The 20,253-nt window shown below is 55.6% G+C and overlaps 1 protein-coding gene across 1 annotated transcript in view; it reads right to left on the bottom strand.

The window, feature by feature from the left end:
* Positions 1 to 20,253, bottom strand: part of LRPPRC (leucine rich pentatricopeptide repeat containing) — a 48,929-nt gene that overhangs the window by 9,195 nt on the left and 19,481 nt on the right. Inside the window, exons 15-29 of the mRNA XM_056130583.1 lie at positions 18,074 to 18,101; positions 16,260 to 16,317; positions 15,284 to 15,390; positions 15,007 to 15,084; positions 14,685 to 14,729; positions 14,309 to 14,425; positions 13,222 to 13,352; positions 12,468 to 12,553; positions 10,873 to 11,080; positions 4,974 to 5,098; positions 4,530 to 4,636; positions 2,427 to 2,495; positions 1,993 to 2,083; positions 826 to 968; positions 543 to 651 (exon numbers count right to left, since the gene is read on the bottom strand). Coding sequence (XP_055986558.1) covers positions 543 to 651; positions 826 to 968; positions 1,993 to 2,083; positions 2,427 to 2,495; positions 4,530 to 4,636; positions 4,974 to 5,098; positions 10,873 to 11,080; positions 12,468 to 12,553; positions 13,222 to 13,352; positions 14,309 to 14,425; positions 14,685 to 14,729; positions 15,007 to 15,084; positions 15,284 to 15,390; positions 16,260 to 16,317; positions 18,074 to 18,101 — 1,502 coding nt within the window. The remainder of the gene's footprint in view (positions 1 to 542; positions 652 to 825; positions 969 to 1,992; positions 2,084 to 2,426; positions 2,496 to 4,529; positions 4,637 to 4,973; positions 5,099 to 10,872; positions 11,081 to 12,467; positions 12,554 to 13,221; positions 13,353 to 14,308; positions 14,426 to 14,684; positions 14,730 to 15,006; positions 15,085 to 15,283; positions 15,391 to 16,259; positions 16,318 to 18,073; positions 18,102 to 20,253) is intronic.

The raw sequence follows: 20,253 nt of genomic DNA, 5'->3' as shown, positions 1-20,253 counted from the left end.
TTCCCCGGAGCGGAGCCGCCGTGCTCTGCGCCCCACAGACCGGGGGAGACCAGGGCCCAGGGCGGGGGCCGTGCACTAGCGGGCCGGGAGGCCCCAGGAGCCCCGGCTGAGGCGAAGCATGGGACCCTCCGCCGCGCTCCCTCCCACCAGCACGGGGTCAGCACCAGGTCGGCTGCCAGCGCGGGCCCTGGGCCGAGCGGCTTCAGTCCTGTCGATCCACGACAGCCGAGAGCCACTGCCTGCCACGGGGCTGCTCCGGGCACACGCTCCACCCCGAGGACTGCCCGCATGATGGACACAGCAGGACGCGGGGTGAGCACACTCTGAGGGCAGAGGCTGGGTGAGGCCACAGCACTCCACCCCCAGCCTTGCGGGAGCCGACTGAGGCTGCAGGGAAGCGACCCGGAGGCACAAACCCTGACGCCCGGCTCTCAACACGCCAGCGCAAACCTGACTCCTAAGCAACTCTCCCATGCGCTGCAAACACCAGCTAACAAAGCAGACGCCCTGCCGCGATCCGCGACGCTCCCCTGCCCACTCACCTTTGCTCTTCTTCTGCCGGCAGGCCAGCAGCAGCGCGTCCTGGAGGCTGGGTCTGGCTGGAGCCGGGGCCGCCTGGGCGGGGGCATCCTTCTCGTTCTCGTACCACAGCTGGGACACAGGATTCCGTCAGCCCACGGGTGGCGCCCCCACGCCCCTCCGCCCAGGCAGAGCTGCCAGAAACGGCGCCGACTCCCTGGCGCAGCACCTGCACAAGGGGCCTCTGACCCGCGGAGCCAGCCCCTAAGAAGCAGCAGACCCGCCCCGCCCGTCTCGGCAGGGTACCTCGGGCACGTCGAACGGGACCTCCTGGTTACTGTTCCTGAGGATTTCGGCTAACAACCGCAACGTCTTCGCACGGGGAATGACGTTCTCCTCCTGCATCTTATTCCAGACGGCATCAGCCTTTTGCCAGTCACCATTTACTTCTGTGAAGTTGGGCGGAGAAAAGGCTTCGTCAGCAAAGCTCTCGCGGCCTGGCTGGGCTGCGGGGGGCTCGCGGGCCCAGAGGCAAGGCACTCTTTGTTCTGAACGGCAATGCTACTGGCCTGTCACACAGCAACACTGCCCCTTCGTTCAACTGTGAAAAATCTCTCTGCTGGCAAAAAGCCTCTTCGGAAAGACCGTGAGACAAACGGCGGCCAGCACCCAGATCATGACAGGCAACGACTCTCTGCTCTCGCCCACCGCTGGCGGGGGGAGTGCAGGGAGCAGCCACCCGGGGCCCTGAGGTACCAACACCGGCTGGGCACGAGTCCTGGGGTTGCCCTCCGGGTGTGCTGCAGACAGGAGACCAAGGCCCAAGCCAGAGCAGGAGGGCTGGGGCAGGGAACTGCAGGGCTCTCAGGGACCAAAGGACAGCAGAGGTGGGGCAAGGCCCAAGGCCCCAGGCAGCGCCCCAAACGCCGAGACCCAGAGGCGGCGGGAGGAGGGTCCTGGGTCAAGGGCAGCGAGCGGGCGGGGCGGCCCCGGAGCCATGAGGCAGAATTTCCATCCAGAACGGCTTAGCCCCACAGGGCCCCGTGGAGGGACTCTCCCAGGGGCCACACGGGAAGGGAAGTCCCTGGGAGGGAGCGTGCGGGCGGGCTCAAAACCCAACAACTTCCAGCGGCCATGACAAACACGCTGCGGGGCCGCTGCGAGCGAGCCGGCCAAGCCCAGGGGGCCGGTCGCTCGGACACAGGCGGCCAGTGCTCCGGGATGACGGCCCTCCAGGTCCTACCGGCTGTCCGTCTCCTCACTGAGCCACACACGTGCTGGTGACGCCCAGGCCCGGCTGGATGCGCGGTGGAAAGGCGCCGATTCCCCCCACCGCCCTGTTCCCCGCCAGCCGCAAGGCGGGACCCTTGCAGGCCTCCAGCAACCCCTCCGAGCTGTGCCGCTGGCCTTTGCCCCTGCCCTCTCCGGGGGACACTGAGTGTCAGAGCGAGGAGGGACAGTCCGGTCACTCACTGTACAGCTTCAGCAGGTTGAAGTACATCTCGTCCCTGTCACATTCAAACAGCTTCTGCGTCAGTTCCACTAGTTTCTCCAGAGTTTCCACCTTGAAAACAAGAGACAGGTCAAGACTGTGCGAGGACAAGGTGGCCTGCCCGCCTGCACCGAAAGACAGCACACACAAACACGGGCGCCAGCACACGCACAGCACACGTCACCACCGTTACATACCAGCACACACACAACCACACAAGCGTCACTTACCAGCACACGCACGGCACACGTGACTGTCACACACGCACATGTAATTGCTGCTGGAGCAGAGGGCCGAGAGCTTCTGAGCAGGTCACGGAAGCCCACCCTGGCCCAGGCCCCACACAGGCCCGCGTGCCCTTGGGGAACCCAGTCTGGCACCCACGCCTGCCCCAGCTGCACACTCGCCCACTAACCTGATTGTTTACGATGCATCGATCACAGAACCACTGCAGCCTCGTGGGGCGGGCCCGGATGCCTGGAGTCTGTGAGGAGACAGTCGGTCGGGCCCCGCTCCCAGGTCACCCACACGCCCTCCTTCCCCGGGTGCCCGCAGCACGGCACGACACAGCGACACTTGGGCAGTTCCAAGTCCCCAAGGGACGGAGGAAATTAATACACTGATCACAACACACACACGGGCCCTCCCAGCCCTCGACAGGTTCGGGAGACAGAACCTGTAACAGTGGACACAGTAAACCGTGTTGACCATTTTTTTTCAGTAAAGAAAACAGATGTGTGAGATCCCTTGGGAAAGCCCTGACTCCCACAGGTGCTACTCGGCGTCCGAAGCCACTAAGTCACTTCAGTCCTGGCTGACGCCAAAAACCAAGACAGGTGAGGCTGGGAGCTCCCGAATGGCTCCTGAGGAGACGCCCCCCCCCCCCCCCCGGGGTCAGACACAGTCCGGGAAGGGGCTCACACAGCTGACCGGGGTGTGACCTCCGCACCACGTCGCCCGAGCCCCACCAGCGTCCCCCTCCCCGGGATCGAGGGTGCAAAGGCAGGCAAGTCAGTCCGAGCACCACACACACCGCCCCACGGCCGTCCCCGAGCCCGCCGGGTAGCCAAGAAGCAGCCCAAGGTGGTGAGCTGGTCGCTCCCTGGGGCTGTGGCGTGGGAAGCCACGAGCCAGGGTCAGCCGACAGTGCTCAAGAGAAACACGCTCTGCCTCGTTACGGACAGAGCCGACATCAAGCTGGACCCAAGCCCTGACAGAATCGAAGTGACTCTCAGAACCCGCAGCCGCAGGGCCCCCCGCGTCTGTTCTGAAACTGAGAACTCCCGCCCCACAGAAATCTCAATCATCAAAAGAGCATCGAGGGCCGAGGAATAATCCCTGGCTTCAGCCGCCTCCGTTCCTAGTTTATCTCCCAGTGTCTCTCTGAATCCTAAACACCACCCGCTGGCCGTGGAAACAGGCAACGTAATGAAAGCACGCGAGAGAACTAATCTGGACGCTGAAGCGGACATCGAAAATGGGTCAACGCTTCATGAAACACTGAACTGGCCGCCATCTCCCCTCCCCTGCCACGCCCGACGGGCAGGGCAGCAACCCGCCAGGCCCGGGCGGCCCCGGACGACGCTGCCTCTTCCACCCACCGCCGCCGAGCGTGGCCCTAGAGCTCTGGGGCCCGGGCCCAGCTCTCGCGGCATCGCAGAGCGAGGGGAGGGCGGGCCGCGGGGCGGGCCCGCGTCTAACCCCAACCCCACAGAGCCAGGCCTGGGAGTCCCCAAGAGGAACGTCACCCGTGAGTGCCATCTGCTATTTCTACTGATTCGTGGATATTCCTGCAACTGCAGATTCACATTCGTGGGTGGCAGGAAAAACTCCTTGGGCAGAAAGGGCGGCAAGAGGCCAGTCTCGACGGCCACGCCTTCTAGCCCAGCTCTAACCCAGGGCCCTGCTGGCACGATGACAGCAGCTACAAGTGGACAGACTCCGCAGCCACCCTGTCACTCACCAATTCCACTAAGAAAATTTCAATCAAGTCCAGATAAAATAAACTAATCCTACATAGGCCAAGCTTCTCACCTACCATTTCCCGTAAGCTGCTTACCATCGTAAAGAAAGAAAAAAATTTAAATTAAATGCCAAACAGTTGCAGACAGCATTTGTTTGACTGATTAACTTGTAGACAAGCATTACAAATAAATCTGAGCATGGGCTGCAGCAAATTAAATTCTACTGCTTTAAAGAACAAAGAATTCCCTGGCAAAGAGGATTAGCAACTTTACACCCAAGAATGCCAGTTTAATTTAATTGTTCCACAATCCAAGATTTAATATGCAAATATCATTTTGATATGTAACAGGGAATTTAACAAAGCGAGGAAACAAATTCAATATGCAACCAGGCTGCCTTCTCTGAACTGGGATTACACGCAGTAACAGAGCCAGCCAAGAGCCCCCCGCCCCCGCGACGGGAGCGGAAGAGTACTGACGAGAGCCCGAACGCGTGTGAGCAAGGGGCGACTGGGCACACACAGGGGCGACAGCAGAGCGGCGCTCGACCTCACCTCGATGATCTTCTTGGCTTCCTTGTCGTTCCCCGTCTGCAGGAAGGCGAAGAACAGGTCGTAGAGCATGGTCATTTCTCCCTGCTCTTGGCTCACGAAGTCCATGGCTGGAAGGAAGGAGGCGCGGTCTCGGAGGGGGCATCCGCTGCACGTGCGCGCCTGAGCTCCGGACGACACTCTCCCAAGCTGACAGCCACCCACCGACCCGCTCCCCTGCCCGGGCAACGGCCCTCCAGGGCACAGCTGACCCCCGCGAGGGACGGAGGTTGAGGGTGAGGGACAGGCCCCTGGAGGCAGAGTCCCAGACGAGAGCACCGGGGACGGGGCCCGGTCAGCATGCGCAAGGTGGCCGGCCTCCTGCCCCTCGCCCCCACACCACGAGACTCGTGGGACTGAGGAAGCCGTGCCTCACGCCCAGCGCAGCGTCGGGCCAGAGCTGCCGACCTTTGTGAATGAGCTCGGTCTCGCCTTTCTCGATCAGCCGGCACAGCACGTCGTGCATCCGCGGCAAGGCCTTGTACTTCCGGTAGCAGTCCATGACGACGTCCAGGGCGGCCGGCAGGTCCTCCCTGGAAAACACAGACTCGCTGGAGCAGGGGCAGCAGGGGCTGCCGGGGCCGCACCCCCGCGGCACAGGGCAGAGAGGCGCTTCCTCAGGACCCGCCGCCACTCCTCTGCCCGTCCAGAGGGAAGGCGGCACCCAGCCGCCCCAGGTCTCAGCGCTGACAGTCTCGGCCGAGGGCACTGTCCACCACACAGCACTGCTGTGGGCACTGGGGGCGGCAGGGCCGCGCCGGACGCCGCCTCCCGTGTCCCCCTGCTCCTCGGTGAGCAGGCCCGGCAGCTTCAGCCTTCCCAGCGGTGCCCAAGGAGGAGGCAGAGGCCGACGGCGGCCTGGAACCACGTGGGGGTCTGACCTCGGGGGCCTGGGGGGGCCCTGGCCTTTCAGATCATCCCAGGCCGCGGGTGCAGGCTGAGACTGGGCCGAGTTCGCACAGGGCGGAGGGGGCGGCGTCTGCGCCGAGGGCGCCCCGGAGGCCCCTCTGGGCCTGTTTACAGAGCCGCTGCGACACCCCACCGAGCTGCGGGGGTTCTGTCGTTCGGGGTGAAGACTAAATTGCAGGTTAATTTCAAGCGGCAGGGCGATGCCGCAGCTAGATTACTGTCACACGCGAGAAATGCCACGGGGGACCGCGGATGACACGGCGTCTGAGCGTGCGGGCTGCCGCCACCCCTCCACGGCCGCCCAATGAAGCCGCAGCTCGAGAGCCACACGCAGCTCCTCCGAGCCGAGCCGCGCGGCTCCCTCAGCTCAATTCCCCAAGTGGAGCAGGACGTCGCGACTGTGCTTCCCCGGCATTAGGTCAACGCTATCAATAAAGAAATGAGTAATTGGCCTGTCAATCAAAGAGACACGTTAATAGCCTTTGGTCTCCAAATACACGCTTCCGGAGATCACACACGACGGAGGAACAACGGCGAAGTGGAAATAGTTCATAAATATTTGTTAGTGACTTTAAGTACCGACATTACTGCTCTCCAGTTGCCAGAAGAATGAGCTACAAATCTACGATGAAATCACCACCCAGGGAGGTGAGGATGAGGATGACTGAAGCCGGGACGTGCCCTCTCCGGCGAACGTCAGCTTGAAGAGGAAGGTGGGGAGGGAGGACAGAGCAGGGCGGCGCGGCCTTCCCTGCGGCAGGTCCCTGGACCCCACAGATCTCCCGAGCACCCCCAGGAGTGACCTGGGCACTTCCGGGTGTGGCCCCTCCCCTGCCCCTGTTTGGGACGGGGACGGTCAGCGCTCGTGTTCTCGGAGGACCGCCAGGTGTCCACACCAGCAGCCGGCACAAGGGGCGGGCGGGGCAGGCAGGCAGGGTGCTCGCACCCGTGTCCGGGAGCCGTGGACCCTCTCCACCACGAGGGACCCACTTCTGCGACCTCACGGGTCCCTCGGCCCCTCGGAGCTCTCAGGGGCCCCAACCGATGGACGCTGCCGGCAGCCTGGGGGAACAGGAGCCCTCTGCAGCGGGCACAGTGGTGGGCTCAGAGCCCCACACACCGCCAGATGTGGCCCAGAGACCAAAGAGAAGGAAAGAACGAGTGAACGAATACAGGAAACACTTATCTGGAGGCCAGAGTGGCGTGCGGCCGGGAGGGACCTGCTGTGCCCACGGCCGAATGGGGCTGGGCCCCCAAGCCTGCCAAGGTGACCCCTGAGCAGAGCAGGAGGCAGCCCTGAGCACAGGCAGATTTGGTCCAATGCCCCCGTGCCAGAAGACCCCTTTCAAGAAATCTTGCTGCGACTCGAAGTCTGAATCAAAACATAATTCCAGGCTTATCTCAATATACATGCACGATTCCCCAAAGTTACGTAAAATGTGCTACAAATTCTAAAATGTCCATTCCTAAGAAAAATTTAATTACTGTTCCTTCCACAAACTTTATGAAATGATAAAAATCAACCCCAGAACACACTGTATTCCTTTATTATTATTTTTTTTGCTTTTTGGGTCACACCCAGCGATGCACAGGGGTTACTCCTGGCTCTGCACTCAAGGAATTACCTCTGGCGGTGCTCGGGGGACCATATGTGATGCTGGGAATCGAACCTGGGTCGGCCGCGTGCAAGGCGAACGCCCTCCCCGCTGTGCTATTGCTCCAGCCCCCACACTTTATTTCTTAAAAACAAAACCAAACCGAACCCATGGTGGTGTCTAGTAATTACCCTTTCCTTTCAGTGACTAAAGCTTTTCAAGGAAGTATCTAGTTTTCATAAATAAAAGCCATGTTGCTTCAAATAAATTAAAAAATAAATAAAACCAACCCAAAAAGCAAACACTTAAGAAGACCGACTGCTGCAAATCAACCCAGCACGGGTGGAGCAGAGGCAAGACTCCACTCCCCGCACGCTGCAGGCATGGGCTCAGTGCCAGAGCACCGGCCGGCTGACTCCTGGCACCGCTGGCCTGTCCCTCCACCCAGAGGAAAACACCCTGCGATCCCGAGTCACAAACACGGAGAGAACTCAGCCAAGACCTGGCTCCGAACGGCTGTTGCTGACTTAAATGGACACTCGGTTCCTATGAATCTGTGCTAGAATTTCCGACTCACTTCTGGTTTGCCTGTGGCTTCTGGGGGTCCGGGCGGGGGCAGGGGACACCCCCCGGCCTCCTGCTTCCTGCAGGCAGCTCTCTGCGGCAGCAGCGGGCCGCGGGGTGGGCGGGGAGGCGGCTTTCTGTCACCCAGAGCCCAGGCCGCTGTTCCCGGGTGGGCGCTGGCTGCAAAGAGCAGGAAAAAGGACTCGAAGGGACAAGAGCTTGGAACCTGGGGGGTGGGGGAGACCCCTGACACCTGAAAACAAACCAGTCTCCGGTGCCGGAGCTGCTCGGCCTGGGGCAGGAAGCAATTCAGTAGAAAGGAGAACTCCACAAAGACGACTGTTGGAGAAGCAGCTTTTGGAGAAGCTGAATGTTTTTTTTCTGTTCATCATCTATAAATGAGGAATCTTCAAGGAGACTGGTGTTGCAATTACAACTAATCCTCCCCAAAAAATTAACTGTGTTGAAGGCTTTGTAATTTCCCTAGGTACAATTTAGCTGTCACTTACTTTAAAATTTACTCAAACATGCGTTCGGAAGAGCACCGACTTCACATGTCAAGTGCTTTCCAGCCAATTGAGTCTAAACTGGAAGTCGGTGTTAAACAACTGAATGATTAGACAAGATAGCTCATTTCCCTGCTCTTTGTTCAGAATAAAATGCCACATTTACATGATCGGGCTCAACAGGACTTTGGGCGGGCGGGCGGGCTGCCTCCTGCTCCGGCCGGCCGCAGTGCCCGCTCAGGGAGCCCGTCATTTACCAATCACCCTTCCGAGGAACGTGCCTTAATGACCACCCAAGACACCGTCTTATCACTGTCCTGTCCACTGGGGCCCACGAGCCACTCCTGTCCTCTGGCACCAGTGAGGCTCCGTTCTTAATTCCGAGGACGGAACGGCCTGGAAAGTGGCCTGCTCCGACGCACACACGTGCCCAGCAGGACCTCCGGAGTGCACGGTGGGCCACCAGCCCGAGTCTCACTGCCTGACCGTGTCCGGGCAGCTCCCAACACCCTGTTCCACTCGGCTGTGACCTTCCTGAAGAACCTGAGATTAAACGGCAAGAGTTCTGGGCAGGCAAGAGATACGACGAGACTGAGAAACACAGGGGGCCGGTAGCCACCGCGGCACAAATGAGCACTGGCAAAACCTCACCGGAAGGAGAAAACGAGGGGTCTTTGGTAATTCCCGCTTGACAAATCAGTTCAACAGCTTCTGAGATGTTTCACATGCAGTGAAACCAAACCGGTTCCCCAGCCTCAGGAACCCACGCCTCAACCCCGAGGGCTTCCTTCCCCACAGCAAAGTCTAGCTTCAAGCATTTTCTTCCTCCAGATGAAAGATCCAAGTTATCTTCCAGCAGCCAGGGAGATTCTGACAGAAACAAGGCTCAGGGCCTGGGGACGCAGCCCAGTGCACACAGTCCCGGCCTGAGTCCAACCCAGCCAGGAGACACCACACCCACGGAATACACGAGAGCAGCTAACGCAGATGCAACTCAGGAAAACGGTTCAATGCTGCGTATCTTTCCCGTTCAACACAACTGTTACCATTTTAGTACAGAAACAGATTATGTTTCTGCAAATTACGGAAGTAACTTTATTATTTTGAAAACCTGTTTATTGGCTTTCATTTCCCTAGCCAGATGCATTTAAAAATGCATGCATTGCCAGAGTTTTATAATAACATCCAAGTAAAAAAGACATAATCAATATCTCATGTTTTTTATCTAATGCAAAAAAAAAAGCGTTCAAATGGAAAGCAGGCTGTAACCTAAAAGTCATTATTCCAAAGGCCTGGGTCATGGACACGCCCCAGCATTGCATCCAGGCCACGACCTGTACAGAACCCCTGGCACCATGCAGAGCCAGGTCGACTGCCCGCAATGGTTTTCAACCTTTACCCCAAGCGTGATCAAGGCGCTCCGTTCCCCAGCTGGGCTTTAACCTGCTGAGGTCAATCACAGGGAATCACAGAAGATCAAATGTCTTGAGCCAAACCGGACCCTCTGTGGGCCTTTAAGCAGGCTGTGCTGCATTGTCAAGGCTCTGAATTATCTCAGCAGTTGGGAAGACAAAAATAACACCAGTCACCTCTTCCTCCAAGTGCTCACCAACTAGGAGAGTCACCAATTCCCTTCCAATCATCAAGACCCCGGTCCTCAAGCTTGGAAGAGGCCAGGAGCTCTCCTGGAGCTGCCCTGGGCAGGGGGGAGGGCCCGAATCCAGCCCCGCACAGATGAAGCACGCTCCAAGCCCTCCTCCCTCTCTGAGAGGCACCACGGGGTCTCACAGGTCAACCCCGAGCGCACCCACAGACACTCTGCAAGAGGACGCGACTTCTCGAGTGCAGCACCCTCAGGGCTGGCTCCTGCTGGCTGGGCTGCTCGGCCGAGGGGAGGAGGGCCTGACTCGTCTGGGCACGGGGCCCATTTCTTTCAAATCTCCAAGCACAGTTCCTCATGCAATTTGCAGAGATGGGTCTTTGAAACAATCAAAAAATCCTAGTAAGAAGCATACTAATTATAGGATTTCTCCATAAAGTTGGCGGTGAACATAAAACTCAGAAACGAAGTCATTGTTTGAGTCCCCATTTTTCTAGAGAGCTGTGTACTGCTGCGACTGTGGTGGAGGTTAGGAGGAAACTGTTTCCCAGGGGAAGGCAGAGACTACAGACCACTTCACGCAACACGCGTGCACAGCGCGCGCACATGCAAGTGCACACCCTTTCCTGACACTCAGGAGCTGGTCTTCACTGTGCGTCTTAGATTCAAGACCAACTCGGTCACTGGCCCGTGACAACACGGGGAACAGGGTGGCGGGGCGAGGGGAGCCGCTCCTCCTGCCTCTCCGCCAGCGACACTCAGCACCCGGAGCCAGAAGGGCCAAGCGCACAAAGCAAGCGGGTTCGGTCTACACGGGGCCCTAGGCAGATGCCGAGGAGGTCAAGTGTGAGAAGCTCTTTCTCAAGGAGAGTGGTGGCAACTGCCCCCCCTCCGAGAACGGCCCCTCCGCGGGGCTGGAGAGCAGGCCACCGGGGCAACGCGCACGCAGATGCTGCCCTCTCTCTCCCCCTGCCCCGGCCCAGGGGTCCTCCGGGCTCGGCCCAGCCGCCAGAGGGGTCCCAGGGAACCTGGGGCCGCGATGCCACTGGCCCCGACGGGGGATGGGCGGTCGCTCGGCCAGGCCATGGCGGGCGTGGGAGGCGGCCGGGCGCGGCAGCCAGGAGCCCACTTACTTCTGCAGGTAGAGCGTGACCAGCGGGGAGGTGAGGGAGGTGGTCGGCTTGGCCAGCCCCAGGGTCACGATGGCCTCGAGCAGCTGCTTTACGGTGTCTGCCTCGCCGCGCAGGGCCGCACCGTTGAGGATGTGGAAGAAGGACAGCACCGAGGCCTCCCGGATGGGAACGTCTTTCTCTTTCATCTCCCGGAGAATGTTAATAGCATCTACAATGAAGTCACACAAAAGACCCTTAGGTAATTTCGTGTGGGGAAAACAAACTGCTATTAAAGCAGCATTTCAAGCCCGGCAGGAGTGTAAATTCCAGTGTATAATGCCGATTTCAAGTTAATTACTACTTGCATTTCTAAACGAGACTACAATTATAAATCCACAATAGTGTGGCTTTTTTTTTTCTTTTTTCTTTTTTTTTTTTTATCATTTCCATGCAACTCTGAGGACAAATTACAGACAGGGACGCTGTGCCACGAGGCTCCGAGTGGCCCTGCCCGGCCTGCCCTCGGGCGGCGAGATCCCCCTAAATGGATGCTTTTATCACTCAGAGCAACATCTGCTAAATCACACCATTGTTTCTTCAGCAGATGGCTTGTCAGGAGGCCAGATAATAAAGATGTGTTTACACTGCATGTACAGCCTGACTAATGGTCTGATACCGATAGGGCCTGTTTGCTGTGTCGATACTAATTAGCCGAGCAGAGCCAATGAAAGCCTTCCCAAGGACTGCCTGTTAATACATTACATTCATTAGGCTTCATTAGGAAGGCAGAAACAAACATTTTAGGGTATGGAATAAGTGCATTTTTATAATGTTGTTCTTAATTATTGCAGACAAAATGTTTTGACCGCTTTGCAAAAGTGATTTTTAAAAAGCAGGCTGATCCTTAGTTTTCTGTGTATGAAGGAGTCCTGGGGAAGAATTTCACGTTCAACCCAAGTATTCCTCCTACAATTTCCACTGAGGCAAAACGTAAAGTGTTCTAGGAATGACAGTAAGGGAAACCTAAAAAGCAAATTTCAAAACAGCCAAATGAGGAAGTTAAGAAACAAGCAACTCGGGAGAACATGTTATCAAGAGTAATTGGCTGTATTAGGCTTATTAGCATTCTCTCGATGATGAGAAAATTAGAACGTGCAAATCAGCTATAGAGGAACTACACTTCTCTCGTGGAGTTACAAATAAATATTTATCCAAATACATTATTTTACTAACGTGACTGAGAGTTAAAACAAAGACTAGAGTAAAATTCACGTTCTTAAATGTGAAGTTACGTTATAACCCACGTTCCTGTATGCAAGGTCGTGTTTACAACCCATGTTCCTACACGTGAGGTCATGCTCATAATCCATGACCTGAAACGTGGGTCATGCTCAAAGGTCTGCCCAGGCGTCAACATTCCTGAGCAAAAGCAAAGCCATTAGTGCAGGCACAGAAGCAAATTGCGCCGTAAGTCACAGCGACGCTGTGAGCACGAGGCGCAGAGGCACTGAGCCGTGAGATCAGCGACAGGCGCCGCTCCATCAGGGCTAACGGGACACTGTCCCCGCAGCCCCACCCGGTGCACACAGGTGGGCGGTGTCCTCCTGGCTGCTTACCCGGGAGCCGGCCGTGTTTCCCCAGGACTCTGACGAGGGCCACGTACTTGCTGGTGTCCAGGACAGCGGACGAGTCTAAGCGGTCCCTAAAATGAAGTCCCACAAACGTCACGTGGCTGATTAGCTGAAAAGGATCACCTAGGCCCACCTGCCCCTCTGCAGAAGCCACCAGCTTAGTGAATGCTTTCAAGACTGGCCTCAGGTAAGATTTGTTTTTGACGCTGTTTACAATTTTGGAAGGATTAGATCTGAAGCACTGGCAAGAGTCTCCGAGACCACAAACAGGTGTCACTCCATTTGCAAATGATATTAACGGGTGAGCTCAGCCTTGTCCTCAACACTTAGATACCAAAAAAAAAAAAAAAAAAGATTTTTGTTTGCTAGAAGGGAAATCAGATAGCTGCGAAAGTGCCCTGGCGTTCACACCTTCACACTCCCCCAGGGAAAAGAGGGATATTCAGTTTGAGAACTGGGCCTGGCAGAGATGGAATGGCTGGCAACAGAGAGCGTGCTACCGTGGGCCCTTAAGGGCCTGCACTGCCGGGAGGCCCCTGACTACACACAGACTTGGCCCCTGGCTCCCGACTGCACCCGGGTGGGGGGACGGGCGGGGGGGTTTGGCTTCAAGGACTCCACAATTCCTCAAGCTATGATCCATGCAGCCAGCTTCTCGTGCGGCACCGCAGAAACCCTGCCAGGAACACTCTGCAGGGCTGCTCGGGGCGGACGGGCGGGGGCCGCGGACGCCACTCACAGCTCGTGCTTCAGGCTCAGGGCCGCCTCTGCGTCATCGTGGCGACAGCACAGGCTGATGAGGGCCGCGTAGCCGCCGGCACTCATGTCTGACTCGTACTTGGCTTTCAGCTCGAGAGCCTTCTGCATGTTCTGATGGAACAGAAGAGAAGCAGGCAGAAACGGTGAAGCGTGAGGCCGCCGGGATCCCCACTTGGAGCCCAGCCAGCCTCAACGATGGTCCCCTAAGAACAACGCATTCATGTCACCGCGTGCATCTCGGTCCGGGGTCACGGTATTTACCCTCTAAAAAGCAGCAACACACAAGCAAGGTCCCTTCCAAGACTTGTTAGCGGCCATGCAAAACGGGCCACTGCTTGTGACAATTTAATGTTTCCACTTTGGCTGCTGCATTATAAAAAAGATTTCTATCCCCTACTCACAGTCACACTCACACGTACAAAAAACGGATCACCGCAAGTTCCCAGTCTAAATCAATACCAAGGAACGTGAAGAAACGTCGTAAGAGAACCACGTTATAATCTTAAGCTCAGCCGCATTTTCTTGCCCTAACGCAGCAGCAAAGACCAACTCAAACTGAAGTAGAAACTGTGAGGCCTCGCATGTACCCCCATCGCAGGCGCACGGGAGATGGAGCAGCCGGCAGCTGGGCGCCTGCCGGAACGGGCGAGGGACCCTTTATCTCAGAAAGGGCTTTTTTCCAGCAGGAAAATGGAATTTCAATCCCTGCATTAACGACCTAGTGATATTTGACTTGCAAATGACGGCGGCACGTATCAGCCGCTGACAATCTGGATGTGAGCGACCGGAGCCTGGCTTGAAAGGACATTTGGCATGTATGATAACCCTATCACAGCTGTTACCGTCATTCACTCCGCAGATTATTGTAAACAAACTTCAGCAACCCCAAAACATGCCATTCAAGGTGTAGCTGAAATTCGTTAACCTTTCATTTAATTGTGTTCGTACAGGCGGGACATGCAGTAATCAATTGTGAAAATCGTAGGTGCCCCATTTGGCTTTGCGCGACACGATCGTGAAAGAAACTCTCCCCGAAGAGCACACTTGGACGGTGAGAACAACGTTACCTCTTCTGAGCAGAGAGTCAGGATGAGCTGCCTCAGGGCCTCGCCTACAGGCTGGTTTTCAGCTTTCAGTTTTTCCAGCGTCGCCTCCAAGTCAGATGATGTCAGGCGCTGCGCGGTCTAGAGAAGAGGGGAAGGAAGACCCCCAGAGAGGCATGCTGCCTCTGCCGTGCAGGCTGCCGGCTGCCCCCGGAGACACAGGCCTGGTGGGGACGCTGGCCGGGGGCACCAGCCTGGAGTGCTCGTGGCTGGACGTGGCCAGCCCCTCTCAGAAAGGCACACAGAACGGAGCCGGGAGGAGCCTCTGGCCTCCAGCCTGGAATCCCTGTTAGCCGTGGTAACTGAATCCCAAGCAGCCTCGCCTCTGAAGCCTACTTACTTTTCGGGAGTCAATCTTCTCTCTTTCAACCAACACAATAACATCCTAAAACCGAGGTTTAAATGAGAACAGAATCAGGAGCTGGAAGCATCATCTCGAGCGAAAGTCAAAAGCACATTCTCTCTGCCTCTACCCGCCCTTCCCCAACCTTACGGAAGCTGCACACAGACTTCTAAAATCTCCACCAACAGCCAACGAAAAGTCGTTTTAATGATTTCTGTCCCATAAACAGCTGTTGGCCCAAAGCCGCATTTGCCCGGGAGACTCTCGCCCGCCCTGCCCTGGGTGCCAAGCTCCCGGGGGTGCGGACGGCAGGACACACCTTGATCAACTCGGGAGCGTGGCGGCTATCCAGCACGTTGCGGATGCCTCTGTAGATATTCTCAGGGATTTTCACATTCTGAAGAGGGGGAAAAACTGAGTTTTCAGACGACCAAACTGAAATCTGTCTAACAGGAATTATCTCAGACATAATTCAAGTCTCCAACTCATGTGTGTCATTGAGAAGTGGTCTGGTTGTACTTAAAAGCAGCAATTTCAGACCTAATAGGTACATGTCAGGCAGGACAGGCATTATATAGCAAAAAATGAAACGGTACCATCTCCTTCAGCTGATGGAAGTATTGTCTCAAACGCGCCTCCTCGGCCTGTACCTCTGAGTCACTCATGCTGTCAATCAAGCTATAAAGGAAGTAGCCAACAGCCTCTGTGGAGAACAGCAAGAGAAAGCGTTCCACCGAAATTACCCAGGCTGTCATGTTATCAAGATTAATTTATAAGAAATCATTTTGGTGTGAGATGTCACCCTGATGAGAGGCTCTGAAGTGGCAACAATGATCACTGAGGCATAGAGATTATGTGGTTGGGGCGCACACAGCTAACTGGTGAGTGAAAGGAATATTAATTATTTTCAGGCCGAGTGACAGCTTCTCGGGACTGCATCTTCCTTCAATCTATTTTGTTCCACCATTCTGTGACAGAAGTGGCCCTGCCCAAGGCCTGACCCTGGTCCTGTCCACACTGCAGAAGTGAGGATCAATGCAAGCCTCGTGGACAGTTCTGGGCTGACTTTTCTGCATAGACGATACTCAGGGAACATAAAATAAGAAAGGACTGTTAAATGTTGAGCACAGAAAGTTAAATAATTTTAATAAGCAGACACAGTAATCCCACGGCGAGCTGCCTATTAGCCAATGAAAAACCGAGATTAACAAAGATGTTTTGTGCCAACAGTAATCTTCCCGTGCACTCGAGCGTGAGCCGCGCGGGACCCTGCGCTAACACCAAGGACAGAAGACGCGGGTGCTGGAGAGGCACCCTCCCAGCAAGCCGGGGACTCCAGGCTTTACCACGCGGGAGAAAACGAGATGTCAAAACACAGCCTGCGGACAGGGAGTCACGTTTGGGGGAGCCCCTCAGCCCACGTCTGCAGCTCACCGCCCTCGCCGCCCGGGAGCCAGACGCTAAGCCTGAACGACCGCGGGTCCCCACGCCCAGGGCAAGTGGCCAGCCCGGCTATGGCAGCTATGCCCCCGGCAGGCTCCCTCCCGCCCGGCAGAGATGGGGACACGCTACCCATGGGTCCCGGAGGGTCCTGGCAGTAACGGCCATCGTGGTACAGCAGCTCTGTGATCTGGAAGACACGAGAGGAGCCGCGGCTGAGAGGAGCCGCCGCCCCCGACAGGCGCCGCCTCCAGTAGCCGGTCTGTCCTTCAGAACCGGCGAGCCGTGCCGCGCACTTCCCGCACCCCTGCACCCCTGCTCTCCAGCGACGCTGGCTCCTGCCGCGCTGCTCTGGCTTTACAGGACCGTTAACACTCTGGAAACGCTCGGCAGTCCCCACGGCACTGTCCTCTTAGTGCTCCTGGGGCTGTAGTTCTGTGCCATCCCAGTGGCACAGAGCTCTGGCGTGCCTCAGACCCGCGCCAGCCCCCTAAAGCAGAGAGACTGTCAACAGTCTCTGGACTGACTCTGCCAGCGCAATTTTGATCCAAATGATCCTCACGCGTACTTTTTGATGAAAATGACTGTAAAATGTGCAGAATGAGCTCGTGACTTGGGAATATTGTATCTGACTAGAGACCTAAGTTGCAAATGTAAGAAGAATGGAACGTTCAGCTCTTTTCCAGAATGGCATGGGTTAGGAATTCCGAACTGCATTAGTACATTCTGTGAATGAACTTGTTTGCTCTGAAAACAGTGCCTATGCGTAAACTTTTACAACACAAACCGCAAGTCACCACTACTGTCTGCTCACTTTTAAGTAAAATTAGCTGGAAACGAACACATCCACCTCATTCCACCACAAAAAACAGGGTACCGTTAATGGCAATAGCTTCACTAATACCAAAACAAAAGTGTTTAATAAAAAGATCAATCAAAAATTTCTTTCAGAGGCTGGAGCGATAGCACAGTGGGTAGGGCATTTGCTTTGCCAACCTGGGTTCGATTCCCAGCATCCCATAGGGTCCCCTGAGCACCGCCAGGAGTAATTCCTGAGTGCAGAGCCAGGAGTAACCCCTGTACATTGCCGGGTGTGACCCAAAAAGCAAAAAAAAAAAAAAAAATTTCTTTCAGAATATCCCTTCCAAGGGCTGGTCTGGACTCGGCAGCAGTGGGCACACCCAAAGGTACCCAGGCAGGCAGATGCCCCTGCGGAACTGGGCCTGAGGGAATGGGCAGTGAGGGCCGGAAGCGAGCGCAGGGCTGAGACCGACACGGCTTCCATTCCAGCACCATGGACAGGTTCCCCAGCACCACCAGAAGTGGCCCCTGACACCACGGAGGGTGACCCCCCCCATCCCCCAAAGAAGAGGGGATATTTCTTAAATTTCTTCTTAGATTTAAACCGCAACCATATATTAAAATTGGCTCACGTATAATACTAAATTCAAAATATTAAATAAAGAGCTAAATATAGAGTAAACACCAAAAATACAGCTAAATTAAAGTTAGGGTTTTGTTTGAGGGCCATACCTGGTGGTGCTCAGGAGTCACTCCCGGCAGCCCAGGGGCCCTTATGTGGTGCCAGGGATGGGATCCAGGCCCGTAAGGAAAGCCTGGACCCGCTGTACTACTGCCTGGCCCAAATTATCTTTGAAGAAACCATTTAAATTCGGAGTTCCAGTCAATAATGTACCCTCTGATTTTAACAAATATTTCCTCTGATTTAGCGTGAGGATAACTATTTCTTACATAAAAGCAGTTAGCTTCTTTTAAATGATACCAATTAAAAAATGGGTGACATAGACGCCTATGTGGTAGGTTCCCGCTACAAATACACATGCAGCCCGGCCCCTGCCCCACGCCCTCTAGGAAAAGAGAGGCGAAAGGATAACCCCCTGCCTGCCCCGCCCAGCCTCTGGGGCGCAGAACAGCCCCTCACTCACCTTGCTCCAGAGTTCGACATTCACAGACCTGCAGAGGGCAGCAAAGGACCACACGTGAGCCCAGAGGTTTCAACAGCATCGTCACTTAAAATACACATTTCATTACACAGATCAAAACCTGTGTAAATCTGTTTCCAAAATCAAGACACATTTCCAGGACAAGGCAACTCAGAAAGGGTGAAAGGGTGATTCTGCCTCCTCTGAGCCATCAACATAACCATCAACAGTTTGCTTTTTTAAAACAAGGTTCCTGGGACTGGAGAAATAGCACAGCGGGTGGGGCTTCTGCCTTGCACGCGGCCGACCCGGGTTCGATTCCCAGCATCCCATATGGTGCCCTGAGCACCGCAAGGAGTAACTCCTGAGTGCAGAACCAGGAGGAACCCCTGTGCATTGCCAGGTGTGACCCAAAAAGCAAAAATAAATAAATAAATAAAAACAAGGTTCCTTCAGGCGAGGATGTGAGGGCCTCAGCCGTGGGCCCAGCTCCTGCCAGTCAGCAGGGAAGCAGTGACGTGCACCGTGGACTTGGCAGGGGCAGCACCAGGAGAAGACACCTGGGGACTGTGCTTACAGCTGTGACCCGAGGCCAGGGCAGAGAAGCAGGCCAGTATTCACCACCCAAGTGCCGGTCCTCAGAGACAAAGGCAAGGAACTGCTTCAGAGCAAAGGCTCGGTCACCCACGCCCCTCCTTGGACCAAGCACGGAGGTGAAAGCACCAAGCGCCAGAGGCACAGCGCAGGGGGAAGGTGCTTGCCCTGCACATGGCCGACCAGGCTCCTTCCCAGCGCCCGGACGGTTCCCCGAGCACAGAGCCAGGAGCAAGCCCCAAGCACCGCCAGCATGGCCAAAACCAAGACCAAAAAGCAAAGAAAAATACTGATCAAACTAGAACGGGAGCTGCACAGCTGACGCTCCTGGCTTGGCAGTGCCGAGCTGTCTGAGGGCCCGTCCCCACGTCATCCCCACGTCACCCCACGTCTGGGCTGCGCTGAGTCTGCCGGGGCCGAGGCCACGACGCTCAACATGCGAGGACCAAAGGTGGGTCCAAGGGCCTGAGATGACAGTGGTGAAGTGACAAGTCAGGGAAGGGGGCAGGAATTCTACGCTACTCTTGGGACTTTCCGTACACTTAAAATTATTTGAGAACAGCTGGACCAAGTTTTGCAGGCGTAATGAAAATCCATTTACAAACAAGACAACCGATAAGCACTGGTTGTTCTAAGCTTTTTAAACAAAACTTTCTTTTTTCCTAAGAAACTTTATAAGCTTTGAGATCAAAGATGGGCTGGAGCGATAGCACAGCGGTAGGACGTCTGCCTTGCACGCAGGCAACACGGCCAACCCGAGTTTGATTCCTCCGCCCCTCTCGGAGAACCTGACAAGCTACCGAGAGTATCTTGCCCGCACAGCAGAGCCTGGCAAGCTCCCCGTGACATATTCAAAATGCCAAACACAGTAACAACAAAGTCTCCAATGGAGACGCGTTACTGGGCCCGCTCGAGCAAACTGATGAACAACGGGAGAACAGTGACAGTGACAGTGAGATCAAAGATACAATTACTATTAACTTGTTGATTCAAGCCCAATCTACCTACAGCATTAACCGATTTTCTTTTTCAAAATGCAACTTTCTAAAAACTCTGTTTTTGAGCCACACATGGCACCGCTCAGGGGTTACTCCTGGCTCTTTACCCAGAGATGCTCAGGGGAACACATGGGATGCCAATATTGAACCCAGGTCAGCCAAACGGAAGGCAATCACCCGACCCCATGCACTACTGGTCTGGCCCCATGAGCTGCATTTTTTTTTTTTTGCTTTTTTGGGTCACACCCGGTGATGCACAGGGGTTACTCTTGGCTCTGCACTCAAGAGTTACTCCTGGCAGTGCTCAGGGGACCATATGGGATGCTGGGAATCGAACCCAGTCGGCCGCGTGCAAGGCAAACGCCCTACCCATTGTGCTATCGCTCCAGCCCCATGAGCTGCATTTTTATATCTGGTTTCCTTCTTAGAAAAATAAAGCAAATTTTTATGTGCTAGAAAAAATAATTTTAATTCACTTTCACATAACAAACTTTTGTTTTCAATGAAGAAACACTGGTTATAACAATTTATACTATCAGCTATGAATCAAATGGATGGGCTGAATTTTGGTATAGTGAGTACGTGCATGTA

This window comes from Sorex fumeus, unplaced genomic scaffold, assembly GCF_029834395.1.
Source record: "Sorex fumeus unplaced genomic scaffold, SorFum_2.1 ptg000079l, whole genome shotgun sequence".
NCBI lineage: Eukaryota > Metazoa > Chordata > Mammalia > Eulipotyphla > Soricidae > Sorex > Sorex fumeus.
This window is presented reverse-complemented; position numbering and strand designations above follow the sequence as displayed.